Source organism: Schistocerca serialis, chromosome 2 (genome assembly GCF_023864345.2).
Source record: "Schistocerca serialis cubense isolate TAMUIC-IGC-003099 chromosome 2, iqSchSeri2.2, whole genome shotgun sequence".
NCBI lineage: Eukaryota > Metazoa > Arthropoda > Insecta > Orthoptera > Acrididae > Schistocerca > Schistocerca serialis.
The window spans coordinates 545,899,259-545,912,249 of NC_064639.1; the positions used below are offsets into that span (position 1 = coordinate 545,899,259).

The window sequence follows — 12,991 nt, forward strand, 5'->3', positions numbered from 1 at the left end:
ACTTCACCATTAAGAAAAAATGTTGCTTCATCACTGAAAACAAGTTTCGCACTGAACGCATCCTCTTCCATGAGCTGTTGCAACCGCGCCAAAAATTCAAAGCGTTTGACTTTGTCATCGGGTGTCAGGGCTTGTAGCAATTGTAAACGGTAAGGCATCTGCTTTAGCCTTTTCCATAAGATTTTCCAAACCGTCGGCTGTGGTACGTTTAGCTCCCTGCTTGCTTTATTCGTCGACTTCCGCGGGCTACGCGTGAAACTTGCCTGCACGCGTTCAACCGTTTCTTCGCTCACTGCAGGCCGACCCGTTGATTTCCCCTTACAGAGGCAACCAGAAGCTTTAAACTGCGCATACCATCGCCGAATGGAGTTAGCAGTTGGTGGATCTTTGTTGAACTTCGTCTTGAAGTGTTGTTGCACTGTTATGACTGACTGATGTGAGTGCATTTCAAGCACGACATACGCTTTCTCGGCTCCTGTTGTCATTTTGTCTCACTGCGCTCTCGAGCGCTTTGGTAGCAGAAACCTGAAGTGCGACTTCAGCCGAACAAAACTTTATGAGTTTTTCTACGTATCTGTAGTGTGTCGTGACCATATGTCAATGAATGGAGCTACAGTGAATTTATGAAATCGCTTCAATCATTTGTAATAGCCCTGTAGAAGGATTTCCACCAGGCTTTGTCTTTTTACCTGTTTGATCCTTTGCTGCCTTAATCACCAATCTCAAAGCTACCCATTTATCTTCTAATGTATTCCTTTCCTCAATCATTGCCTAATGCTCCGTCTGAAAGAAATGGCCCATACACTCGATGTTGAGACATAGTACAGAAAGTGTTTAAGTTTGGGGAATCTCTGTGATATTGTACAGGTTCTTGAGGATGTTCTGACCCCTAGATACAAATATTGTGGGTATTTACCTTTCCACTTAGATGAAATGTTGCCTCATCACTGAACACCCCATGGCCAAGAGTCATCTTCCTGCTGCAACATTTAACTTGCAAAGTTATAACATACACCACTCCCCCCCCCCCCCCCCCAATGCCCCCCCCCCCCTCATGCTTTTCCCCTTCACACACATCTAGTTGTTTCGAACTGACTATACCATTGCGCATCCTGTATGAACTATCCATCAATGGCATCTGACAATAAAATAGTGTAAAGATAATGTAAACTTTGGTACATTCGAGATATTGGAGTGTGATCTTAAAATCAGTCTCATCACCTTATTAATTACACATCTCAGTTTAAAAATGTGAAAAGGTTCACAGGCTTCACTTCCAGTGAAATGCTTGCATGGTTGACATTCCTAGATTATTTAAAGGCAGTGCATTGAAAGGCATGAAATGCTGCAACTACAGGTTGTGGGGAAACAGACCCAATGCTTGATACAGGTTCACATTCAGTATTTTGAAATCCCTGGAGACAATGAGATTTACTTATAGGATACAATTCTTCGTTATGGCTGAGACTCTAAATACCTTTGAAACCATTCTGTACAAGTAATCAGCAGAGATTCAAGTCTATATGATACTCTTCTCTAGCTGTGGAGAAAGAGGAAATCAAGTGTTATTTTGCAGCCTGCCAGGAAAGTTGTGATACATAAGGTAGACCATGATTCTGCAAGTGATATTATACATGTTGTCACATGTTAAGATACGTGATCATTTATCAGTAGGAAGACGAATGGGGGGGGGGGGGGGCTATGATCAGCAGAGCCAGTGGCCCAACCATGGTGTTCCTTCCCTCAAGGATAGATAAAGTCAAAGAAACTGTAACACGGCTTAAAATGGGGCACCAATCATTGATGGATGAATCATTTTTCCATCGAGAACACCACCAGTGTGCAGTATTCATCAGTTTTTACCTCTGCAGCCCAACATACACACACTGCACTGTTTTCCTTGACAATGGAATTTCAAATAGTTTGTCTTCCTCCATTGGCTAAATCCGTCATAACAATATAGTCTTGAGTTTACAAATTAAAAAGAAAAACTCAATATACATGTGAATCACCTTCCACTTACATTAACAGTCACGTCAAAAGTGCTGTGTTTGTCTCAGATGTTTCACGTTTTATACAATTTTATTGCCTCTGAAGTTAGTCAGTAGTATGCATAAGCAATCCATCAAGCTGTCTGTCAATCTCTAGCTGAAGAACAAACAGTAAGGAAGGGACTTCTTTTTGAGGGGTGGGGAGGGGAGGGTTGTAGAATGTTACATTGGCTAATATATCATACACTGTCGAGCCAAAGAAACTGGTACACCTGCCTAACAGCCGCAACGATGTAGGAGATTTGATGTTTTATCAGATTCCTGATATTCATGGTATACTCGGTAAATGGTCATACGGGAAAATCCCCACTTCATTGCTACCTCAGAGATGCTGTGTCTCATCGCTCGAGCACCAACTATAACACCATGTTCAAACCTACTTAAATCATGATAACCTGCCATTGTAGAAGCAATAACCGACCTAACAACTGCGCCAGACACTTGTTATCTTATATAGGTGTTGCCGACCGCAGTGCCATATTCTGCCTGTTTACTTATCTCAGTATTTGAATATGCATGCCTACACCAGTTTCTTTCATGCCTCAGTGTATGTGTGATCTAAAGATTCCATTCCTATTCTCTTTTTAGGAACCTTTTCGTATTTTTGTGCCATTTTAACTATGAGAATTGTTACAATCAGGAATAACACAATAAATATATCACCGTTCTACAGTTTATTGACGCAATACGGATACAAAATAATTCTGTTACCAAGCACAAAGTCGTAGATGAACACTTCATGGAAATGATAAAAATTGATGATGGTTATACCATTGTCTGGGAAGTGCAAGTGAAATACAGAACTCCAGTGGAAATCACAACTCCGTTGACATACTAAACCTAGTGAATGTTGAATTCCAAGTTCCAGTGTAGTATTTGGATTCTAAGTCCAGAACACAGAGCAATCAATATCAAACAGCAGGTCCTCTGCAGCATAGGACTTCCTGGTTGTGGAGCAGAACATAGCACAATGAAACGTCAGTAGTGGTGTTAAATAAGGCTCCATAGTTAATGGAGCCAGCGGCTGGGTTCACTGTATATCCTGGGTGGCCAGTCGCTGAGTGTTATGGGTGGCCAGTCACTGTGGTTTGAAGCATGCATGCGCAAAATTGGCCTGTGATGCTAGCAGTTGGCCGCGCACAGAGAAGTACTGCCAACAATGCGTCTCTCGGCCGCATGTAATAACATGCTGCTGCTCGTTGTGGAGATTTAATAGTGGTCGATACCACACCCCTTCCCCTAGTGGAAGCGGGGAAGCATCTGCTGCGAGTATACGCCACATCCAAAGGGTCCTCTGAGGTGTCATCATCGTTGGTGATTCAGGATGCAGGAGCATATGTACAAAAATGCCCTGGCCGAGGGTGAAGGTTGTATGGTGTGGACCTCAGCAGTGGAGCAGGTGGAACAGGAGCAGCCAGGGGCATGTCTCCATCTTCATCCAGAATTACTCGTGATTGGTGACCAGGCGACATCTCATAATCCAGGAAGGGCAGCCTGTGGGGCTGGGGTAAGTCACTCTTGTTGTGGTTTGGTGTTGGTCAGCTGACTGTGGGCAAAAGGCATGTGTTTGCACTGGCTGGGTGGCTTGGGATAGGAGGGAACTAGAAGACTGGTAATGATGGTGTAGAGAGGGGAATGGAAAAAAACTTGGGAAACTAGTCAGAGACAAAGTTGATTTGCATGTCGCAGAATCTCCCGGTCCGGAAGCTGTGCCCTGAAGACCTTCCAGCTCCAGTGCTGAATGATTGTTCCCAGAATCCAGGTTGGTTGTCAGCCAAATCCTTTTGCCCACACCAAGGTGCCAGGGTGAAACTTGGAAGCAGGCAGTGGTGGCGCTGGCTGTTGCGTCAGCATGAGTAGGCTGAAGAAGGTCTGGGGCTGCCATCCATGTAGAAGTTCCACTGGACTTTTGCCTCCGATGGGTGTGGACCTGCAACTGCTCAAAAAAAAGTTAGTGAAGCATCGGTGGAGTGATTGTGGAGGTATTCTTCATCTGAATTTTGATGGAGTGGTCCATCCTCTCAGCTTATCCATTAGATTGTGAATTAAAGGGGCATTGGAATGTGGCGAATGCCATGCTGGACACAGAAATTATGAAACTCTTCACTACAGAATTGTGGACATTGTCAGTTATAAGCACTTCCATCAGTCCTTCAACTTCAAAAACTTTGATGGTATTGGTGGTTGATGTAGCACTGTATCGAACAGTGTACAGAACTGGAATAAGCATCAGCCACTATCAAGAACATGGCGTTAAACACTAGTCCGGCTAAATCAATGTTTACCCTGTCCCAAGTGCGAGCACTTTGTGGCCAAAAAGTAAATGAATGTTGTGGGGCTGCCTGCTGACTTTGGCAGGAGGGACACGTTTGGGTGAGTCATTCAATCTCCTGGTTCAAGCCTGGCCAGTACGTGATCCTGTGAGTCAGGAGTTTAGTTCAGGATACCACCCCAGTGACCTTGGTGCAATAGTTGCAGGACGTGCTGACATAAAGAATAAGGAATGACCACCTGGGAGTGTCCCTCATTTGAAACGAGTAGAATTACTCTGTTGATCAACATTAACTTATGGTGGGCATTAAAGAACTGACAGAATGCCACAGAAGCCTTAGGAAGTTGTTGTTCAGGCCATCCATGAAGTATGTGACTCTGGACCTGTTGGAGTACCTCATTGTTACTGGTTGCATCTGTGACTGACAAGCTGATAATGGGAAAAGAATCTGTGGTGGCTTCTGCTTCTTCATTGATATGAAAACACAAAATTTCCTCTTTGTTGAACCCTGGATCGGGTATCATAGTTGGCATGTTTAGTCGTGTTGCGGATGTAAATGTCATACTGGTAGCACACCGAAAATAAAGCCCAACACTGAGGCGGTGAGCAGTCTGGTCTGGAATCTTTGCTGCTGGATTGAACAAGGAGATCAGCGGTTTGTGGTCTGTGATGAGGTGAAACTTTGTGCTAGAAACAAAAAGTGGAATTTCTTTAATGCAAAGATGATGGTCAGTGCTTCTTTTTCTATTTGGGGGTACCTGCGTTGCATGCCATCAATGTTTTCGATGCATTGGCTACAGGGTGCTCAGAACCATCTACCGCCCTGTGTGCGAGGACCGCTCTGACACCTGTATCAGATGCGTCCTTTGCAATAACTATCTGCTATGTTGGATCAAAATGTGCGAGGCAAGGGGCCATCAATAACTGGAAGGCACACTTGCAAGCTTGGTGTCCACTGGAAAGGCACACCTTTTTTTCATAACTGGGACAAGGGGGCAGTTTCTGTTGCTGCTGTGGGTAAGAACTTTCGGTAATATGATATCTTCCCCAGAAGGGAACGAAGCTGCGTAAGTGTTGTTGGTCTGGGAAGTTTGAGTATGGCTTCGACATGTTTATTCAGTGGACAAATGTGTGAGCTGGAAATGACGTGGCCAAGGTACTCAGTCTACTGCTGGAAAAAACAACATTGTTTTTTTCTGCCTCCCTTAAGACACTGAATAAAGATTTCAAAGTGTGAAGGTTTTCCCCCCATGGTTCTCCCTGTTACAATGATTTCCTCTAAACATTAATGCACCCATCCACTTGGAGTACTGATTGTTCCAAAAACTGTTGAAAAATGGTGGGGGTCCTTCCATTGTCAAACATTAAGCATTTCAAATGATGAAGCCCATGCAGCATGTGAAGTGTGAAAGTGTTGAGATTCTGCATCAAGGGGAAGTTGTGGGTATGTATCTGTGAGGTCTATTGTATAGAAAAAGTTCCCAGCTTTTAATTTTGACAGTAATTCTTCTGGCTTAGGAACAGGACATGTCTCAGTCTCTAATTGGGCGTTGACAGTTACTTTCTCCGATGGCTTTTCCACTTGACTAATGGGATAGCCCATTGACTGGAAGGAATAGGTTCTAGAACTCCAGTTGCAGTTAGACGATCCAATTCTTCGTTTACTTGGTCTCTGAGAGCTAACGAAATGATGCGGGCTCAAAAGTACTGAGGCCGTTAATTATGTTTCAGTGCCAAGTGTGCATCAAAATCCTTTGCAGTGTTGAGTACTGGGGTGAACAGGTCCTCAATCGTGGCAAAGTGTCTCTAGGACAGAGTACAGAACATCATCAGATATCAAGTTGGCAGAACTGTGTATTGAAAATCCAAATTTCTGAAGAGAGTCCAGTCCAAACAAGTCCTCAGTTGAATCACTGTTAATGACTTGGAAGGTAATGTGGTGGGTGACATTATGATATGTCGTTAGCAGTTCGACTTGACCACGTACTGGGATGGTATGTTTATTGTACGCCATTAGATAGTTCTTTGTTTCTTGCAAGGCAGGAGCTCCAAGTTTCAAATAGATACTGTAATTCAGAATGTTTATGGCTGTGGCAGTGTCTGCTTGTAATTGAACTGGTTTCTTTGCCATTTGCACTTCTACAAAAAGACTGTTGGAGGTCTCGTGATGGTCTATAGTGGCTACCAGATAAACATCCATCTGTCGGATGGGAAGTTGTCTTGCCTGACAGGACTTACGACATACAGAAGCTAAATGGCTGTTGAAAGAACAGTGTTGGCAATAGGCCCACCTGTCAGGACAGTCTTCACATCGATGTTTTTTAAAACAATCTGGACAAGGCAGCAATCATTTCAGTACCCAGGACCGGTTTGATCGGCTCGAGTGGGATGGACGATGCTGTTGTTTAATATGTTAATGCTATGGTATCCCACCTGTACTTTGCCATGTCCAAATCGCCACTAGTGTGGCCATTGGCTGCCGGCTCAGATGTGTTTACATTAATGGCTGCTATGTCGATCTACGACTAGTTTCTTGCTTGTTGCTCAGATCACTTCAAAGCTTTGTGCTAAGTCCAAAACTGTGTCTAATGATGGGTCTTTAAGTTTAAGTGCCTCATGCTGGAAATCTCTGTCAGGAGTACCCTGGATGATCATGTCCCTGATCATTTCTTCTGCGTAGGACTCCTTACTTTTAGGGGCAACAAAATGACACTTTTTGTCCCAAACGTTTTGCCATAAACCTTGCAACTCTGCGGCCTATTCTCTATGAATCTGGGTTGGCTGCTTCTTGCGTTAGTAAAATGCTACCCTGAAGGAAATAACATGAGTATGCCATTGGTAATATTTAGTCAGCAACAAACGAATATTGAAAAGGTGAGCTCTGAAGGCTTAGATAAGGGGGCCAATTTGTACAGTAGCCAGTAAATCTCAGGTTTTGGTCAAGACAAAAACAAAGATTTCATGAGGCTGGAATCTGTTACTCTGAATGTGTGGAAATGCTCCAGTAATTTGTAGGCTTCCCAATCCTCTAAAGCCTCATCAAAGTAAGGAAAAGATGGCACTTGCTGAGTTGCTTGCGAATGGAGTTATCCTCGAAGAAGTGTTTGGAGCATGTTCAACAGCAGTTTCTGGTTCTCATCCTGCTGATGAATAAATTGTGTGAGTAGAACTTTCGAAGTAGATGGTTGTTGGCTCATGACCATTTTTATTGTCTTATAACCAGGAATAACACAATAAGTATATCACCGTTCTACAGTTTATTGACGCAACTCTGAAAAGTTGCAGAGGAACACTTTATGGAAATTATATAAATTGATGGTGGTTGTACCATTGCCTGGGAAGTGCAAGTGAAATGCAGAATTCCAGCAGAAATCACAAGTCCGTTGACAAATTAAGCATAGTGAATGTTGATGTCCAAGTTCCAGTGTCACATTTGAATTCTAAGTCCAGAGTGCAGCCAGATCAACATCGAACGGCAGGTCCACCACAGTGTAACTCTTCCTAGTTGTGGAGTAGAACATAGCACAATGAGAACTCACTTGTAGACGTCAGTAGCGGTGCTAAATAAGGCTCCGTAGTTAATGGAGCTGGTTGCTGGGTTTGCTGTATATTCTCAATGGCCAGTTGCTGAGTGTTATGGGTGGCCAATTGTTGTGGTTTGAAGCATGCACACACGAAGGTGGCCTGCGATGCTAGCAGCAGGCCGTGCACAGAGAAGTATACCGCTGTTCGGTGCAGAGATTTAGTAGTGATGAATACCACAAGAATAATTCATTGTAGTGTTGAGGTATTGGGCAATAGGTAGGTACATATACAAGGCGTCGAAAGTTGTAGCTTAGCTTTTGGAAAAACCATTCTTCAGAGTAAACAAACTCTGGAGAATGTTATTGTCCAAAAGCTAAATTACATGTTCCAAATCTTGTTTCTGTGCCTGTCTAGTAGTCCAACACCTCAGGTGTGAATAGTTATCTTCACTCATCTCAATTGTATGTGTGCCACCCAGGACTTTTCTGTCTCTTTCTCTTTCTTAGAATCCTTCTATCAATACCCTCCACTGTTCCTTTCTTCATTGTGTACCACCCAACATGTCTGTCCCATAACTTGCCCCCAGATCCAGCATGAACTTTTTTCCTCCCTCTTCCCATTCCATACACTTTTCATTTTCGCATAATGTGTGCTACAGGAGATCGTTATTGCCCCCAGTCCAGAAGAGAACAGTGGCTGTGCATGTATAGGTTTGTTAGCTCTGTTGAAGAACTTTGTTCAAAATCAAACAATGGAAACTCCAGGTAGGAAAATAAACAGCATAGTGCTGCTTGCCGTAAAGAAGACAAGAAAACCTCCACCGCCGGCCGGAGTGGCCGAGCAATTCTAGGCGCTTCAGGCTGGTTAGTTAGGTTTAAGTAGTTCTAAGTTCTAGGGGACTGATGAGCTCAGATGTTAAGTCCCATAGTGCTCAGAGCTATTTGAACCAACCTTCACCTATTCCTTACCTCCCTCTTCCCATTCCATACACTTTTCATTTTCCCCCAGTCCAGAAGAGAACAATGGCTGTGCATGTGTAGGTTTGTTTGCTCTGTTGAAGAACTTTGTTCAAAACCAAACCATGGAAACTCCAGGTAGAAATATAAACAGCATAGGAAAAGCATAGGAAAAGTGCTGCTTCATAAAGAAGACAAGACATGTTGCAGATATACACAGTTAAAAGACACTCACACATAGCTTTTAGCGACAGCCTTCATTGGCAAAACACACACACACACACACACACACACACACACACACACACACACACACACACACACACACACACACACACCTCAAGCACACATGATCACCGACTCCAGCATCTCGGACTGCCTGAGATACTGGATTTGGCAGTCGTGTGTGTGACGTGTGCTTGCTTTTGTGTGTGTGTGTGTGTGTGTGTGTGTGTGTGTGTGTGTGTGTGTGTGTGTGTGTGTGTTTTCTACTGATGAAAGCTGTGGCTGAAAGCTATATGTGAGTGTCTTTTAATTGTGACTGTCTGCAACTTGATGTGTCTTTTTTATGGTTTGATTCAAAACCATTTGTATTGTAGTGCATAAATATGTGATTTTAAAACTGGCATGGTTGAAACTAAGCCAAAATGTTAGTTTTATGTTTTCTCTGTTTTTCAGATCATGAAACGTATTCAAAAATCCTGCCAGCAATATCAGAAAACATAACCCAAATGACAGTTGTTGACCAATTTTATTTAAACCTTATAAAAGCTGTATTTTTTAATGCCTGGAAAAATGAAAATAAGAATACAGAACACATACTGTCATTTGTGAAGATGCTTCTACCATTAATTGTGAGAGTTTTGGAAGAAGGCACAACATCTGCTGCAGATCTGGTCATACTACCAGAATTGATAAATAATTGTGCTGACAAATTGAACTCTTTAACTGAGTTGAAAGTTTTGAAAGGGACACAATTGTGGTTCAACTTTTGTCGAGTTTGTTTGAAATTTGGGCTACAAAATGAAAATGAATATCATTCAATGCTACTTCCACTTCTCACCAGGTTCATCAGTGGCGTCTACGAAGAAAACAGCAATTCTGCTGAGGCAGTTAAATTATTCCAAATGACTGTATCTCATTCAAGATTTCTCAGTGTTGTCCTTGGCAAAACTCAGGCAAAGGGTAAGGGCTTAGTTATCTCTAAACAACTTTTATTTTCAGCAGTTTTTCTTCTGGAATAACTTTGATTACAAATTTATTAGGTAACCTTGTGAGACTGCTTTTGATGCTAGCAACAAGAGCACCATCTGTCATGCTTCCAGAACATGTACCTGTCCTTTTGGGAGCATATGGTGCAACGTTATCTAGCACAGACCAGTTGATTTTGCAGGTAATATGGAATATTCCAAACCTCAAAGTTCCTTGCATTCATATTTTGTTCTGCTCAAGAAATTTATGTCTTAAGAAAATATTTATGTGTATCAAATGAAGATGCAGTCAAGAAAACTAATGAACTGTTGACCTGAATTAGGGGCCAATACTTAACATCAGGAGGCAAAATGTACAGTACTCCCAGCAGGCAAATATAAACTAATATAAAGGTAAAAGGAACAAATTGCTTAGCTTTTGGAAATAATAATTCCTTCACCAGGAAGAAGAGAGGAGTATGTTAGGTAAGGTAAAACAGGAAGGACATGTGACTGCCAGCCGGTGTGGTTAAGCGGTTCTAGGCACATCAGTCTGGAACAGCATGACCACTACGGTCGCAGGTTCGAATCTTGCCTAGGGCATGGATGTGTGTGATGTTGTTAGGTTAGGTTTAAGAAGTTCTAAGTTCTAGGAGACTGATAACCTCAGATGTTCAGTCCCATAATGCTCAGAGCCATTTTGACATGTGACTCAGACCGAAGGATGGGAGGGACCCACCTGTGATGAGGACAAGGATAGACAGGGAGTGTGAACCCTTTTTCACAATACAGGTGGGTCTGAGGAGAATATGTCCTTGACTTGAAGGAAAATTCAATCTCACCTCCGTAAGGAAGAAACTATTACTTCCGAAAACTAAGTAATGTTTTCCTTTTAGTTTTGGATGTGTCTTATTGCTGAAAATACGTACATATAACTTAAATCCTAAATCCTGCAATAACATGCTGTAATCAGACATATACTCCAAAATAACCTTAAATTTAACAGAAAAATGAGAGGACCTTAAGCCTGACTGGAAGTTTTCTATGCTGCTTTCTGTTAGTACAGACCACCTCCAGTAGAAAGGTGCCAAGTGACACATTGTGGGTCTCATACGATTCTACAAACCTTTAGAGTCCATTGTCAGACTTTCCTTTTTCCCTTAACACTTTATGGTCTCTCTTCCTTTCAGTAACATAGAACATAAATTTAAAGAAATTATTGAGGAAGAAGAGAAGCATTTACTCTCTACATACCTTTACAGTAATGAATGGAGCAAGGTCTTTTCCTTTTTTGTCACAATGTCTGTGGCTTTCAAAATATCTAAAATAGTTCCTTTGACAGGAGAAGGAGAAAAGGCAAGTGGAAGGAAAAAAAATGTTCGTATGTTAAATGGAAGAAAAAAGCCACTCAGAATACCAAATGTACAAGTTGGAGGAAAACAATATTTTCTGTTCATTTTTTACCATATCACTTGTCCGTGGACATATGGTATTCTTGCCAGCTGTATTCTCGCTGTTATATTCATAATTTTATACTCAATAATCTATTTGCACATCCACAACCATTGCTTTTTCTAGCCTGTCATTCACTGATCACAAGACCCGTCACATTGCTCTGCCTGGTGCCTTCTTTTTTCTCCAGTATGAAAAATGTTGTCCATAATGGGCTGAACAATTTAAATGTTTATTATTCATTGACCAATTTCAAATTATTTTTTTTTTTTTTTTTTTTTTTTTTTTTTTTTTTTTTTTTTTTTTTTTTTTTTTTTTTTTGTCAAGCAAACTGTGAACTTAGTAAAACACAGATAGAATAAAATGTGTAATGTATAAAAATATCAAATTGCTCTATATCGAGATAACTTGAGATAAAGCATGGTACTTCACCGTCTTTCTTGCATGATATGGTTGACGTTGACATTGTAATTCTATCACAGACAGCAAAGGACTTGGAATAGCAGTTGAACGGAATGGACAGTGTCTTGAAAGGAGGATATAAGATGAACATCAACAAAAAAAGCAAAACGAGGATAATGGAATGTAGTCGAATTAAGTCAGGCGATGCTGAGGGAATTAGATTAGGAAATGAGGCACTTAAAGTAGTAAAGGAGTTCTGGTATTTGGGGAGCAAAATAACTGATGATGGTCGAAGTAGAGAGGATATAAAACGTAGACTGGCAAGGGCAAGAGCGTTTCTGAAGAAGTGAAATTTGTTAACATCGAGTACAGATTTAAGCGTCAGGAAGTCATTTCTGAAAGTATTTGTATGGAGTGTAGCCATGTATGGAAATGAAACAAAGGACAATAAATAGTTTGGACTAGAAGAGAATATAAACTTTCGAAATGTGGTGCTACAGAAGAATGCTGAAGATTAGATGGGTAGATCACATAACTAATGAGGAGGTACTGAATAGAATCGTGGAGAAGAGGAGTTTGTGGCACAACTTGACTAGAAGAAGGGATCGGTTGGTAGGACATGTTCTGAGGCATCAAAGGATCATCAATTTAGTATTGGAGGGCAGTGTGGAGGGTAAAAATCATAGAGGGAGACCAAGAGATAAATACACTAAGCAGATTCAGAAGGATGTAAGTTGCAGTAGGTACTGGGAGATGAAGAAGCTTGCGCAGGATAGAGTAGCATGGAGAGCGGCATCAAACCAGTCTCAGGACTGAAGACAACAACAACAACATTGTTGGCGTGACTTGTCGCCTTCATCAACTGCTACCTGAGACTGACTGTCAGATGGTGTTTGACCATAATTAATACCCTCAGCCTTACAGCTCCATCCACAGTCAGCTCCTGCAGGCACTGCCCTCAAGTGTCCGAGCTGCCCAATGCTCTATGCACTGTCATTCCTGCTGCCTTCCCACTCCGTCTATTGTCGATTCCTGCTGCCTTTCCCACACTGTCTGTTGTCCATTCCTGCTGTCTTCCTACTCCATCTGAGATTCACAGCCACAGACAGCACCTTCTAATGAACATTCACCTAATACTCTGTC

At 42.0% G+C, this 12,991-nt stretch overlaps 1 protein-coding gene across 1 annotated transcript in view; it reads left to right on the top strand.

The window, feature by feature from the left end:
- LOC126457523 (nucleolar pre-ribosomal-associated protein 1) overlaps nucleotides 1-12,991 on the top strand; it is a 180,361-nt gene that overhangs the window by 106,614 nt on the left and 60,756 nt on the right. Inside the window, exons 13-14 of the mRNA XM_050093866.1 lie at nucleotides 9,483-9,989; nucleotides 10,070-10,197. Of these exons, the coding sequence (XP_049949823.1) occupies nucleotides 9,483-9,989; nucleotides 10,070-10,197 (635 nt within the window). The remainder of the gene's footprint in view (nucleotides 1-9,482; nucleotides 9,990-10,069; nucleotides 10,198-12,991) is intronic.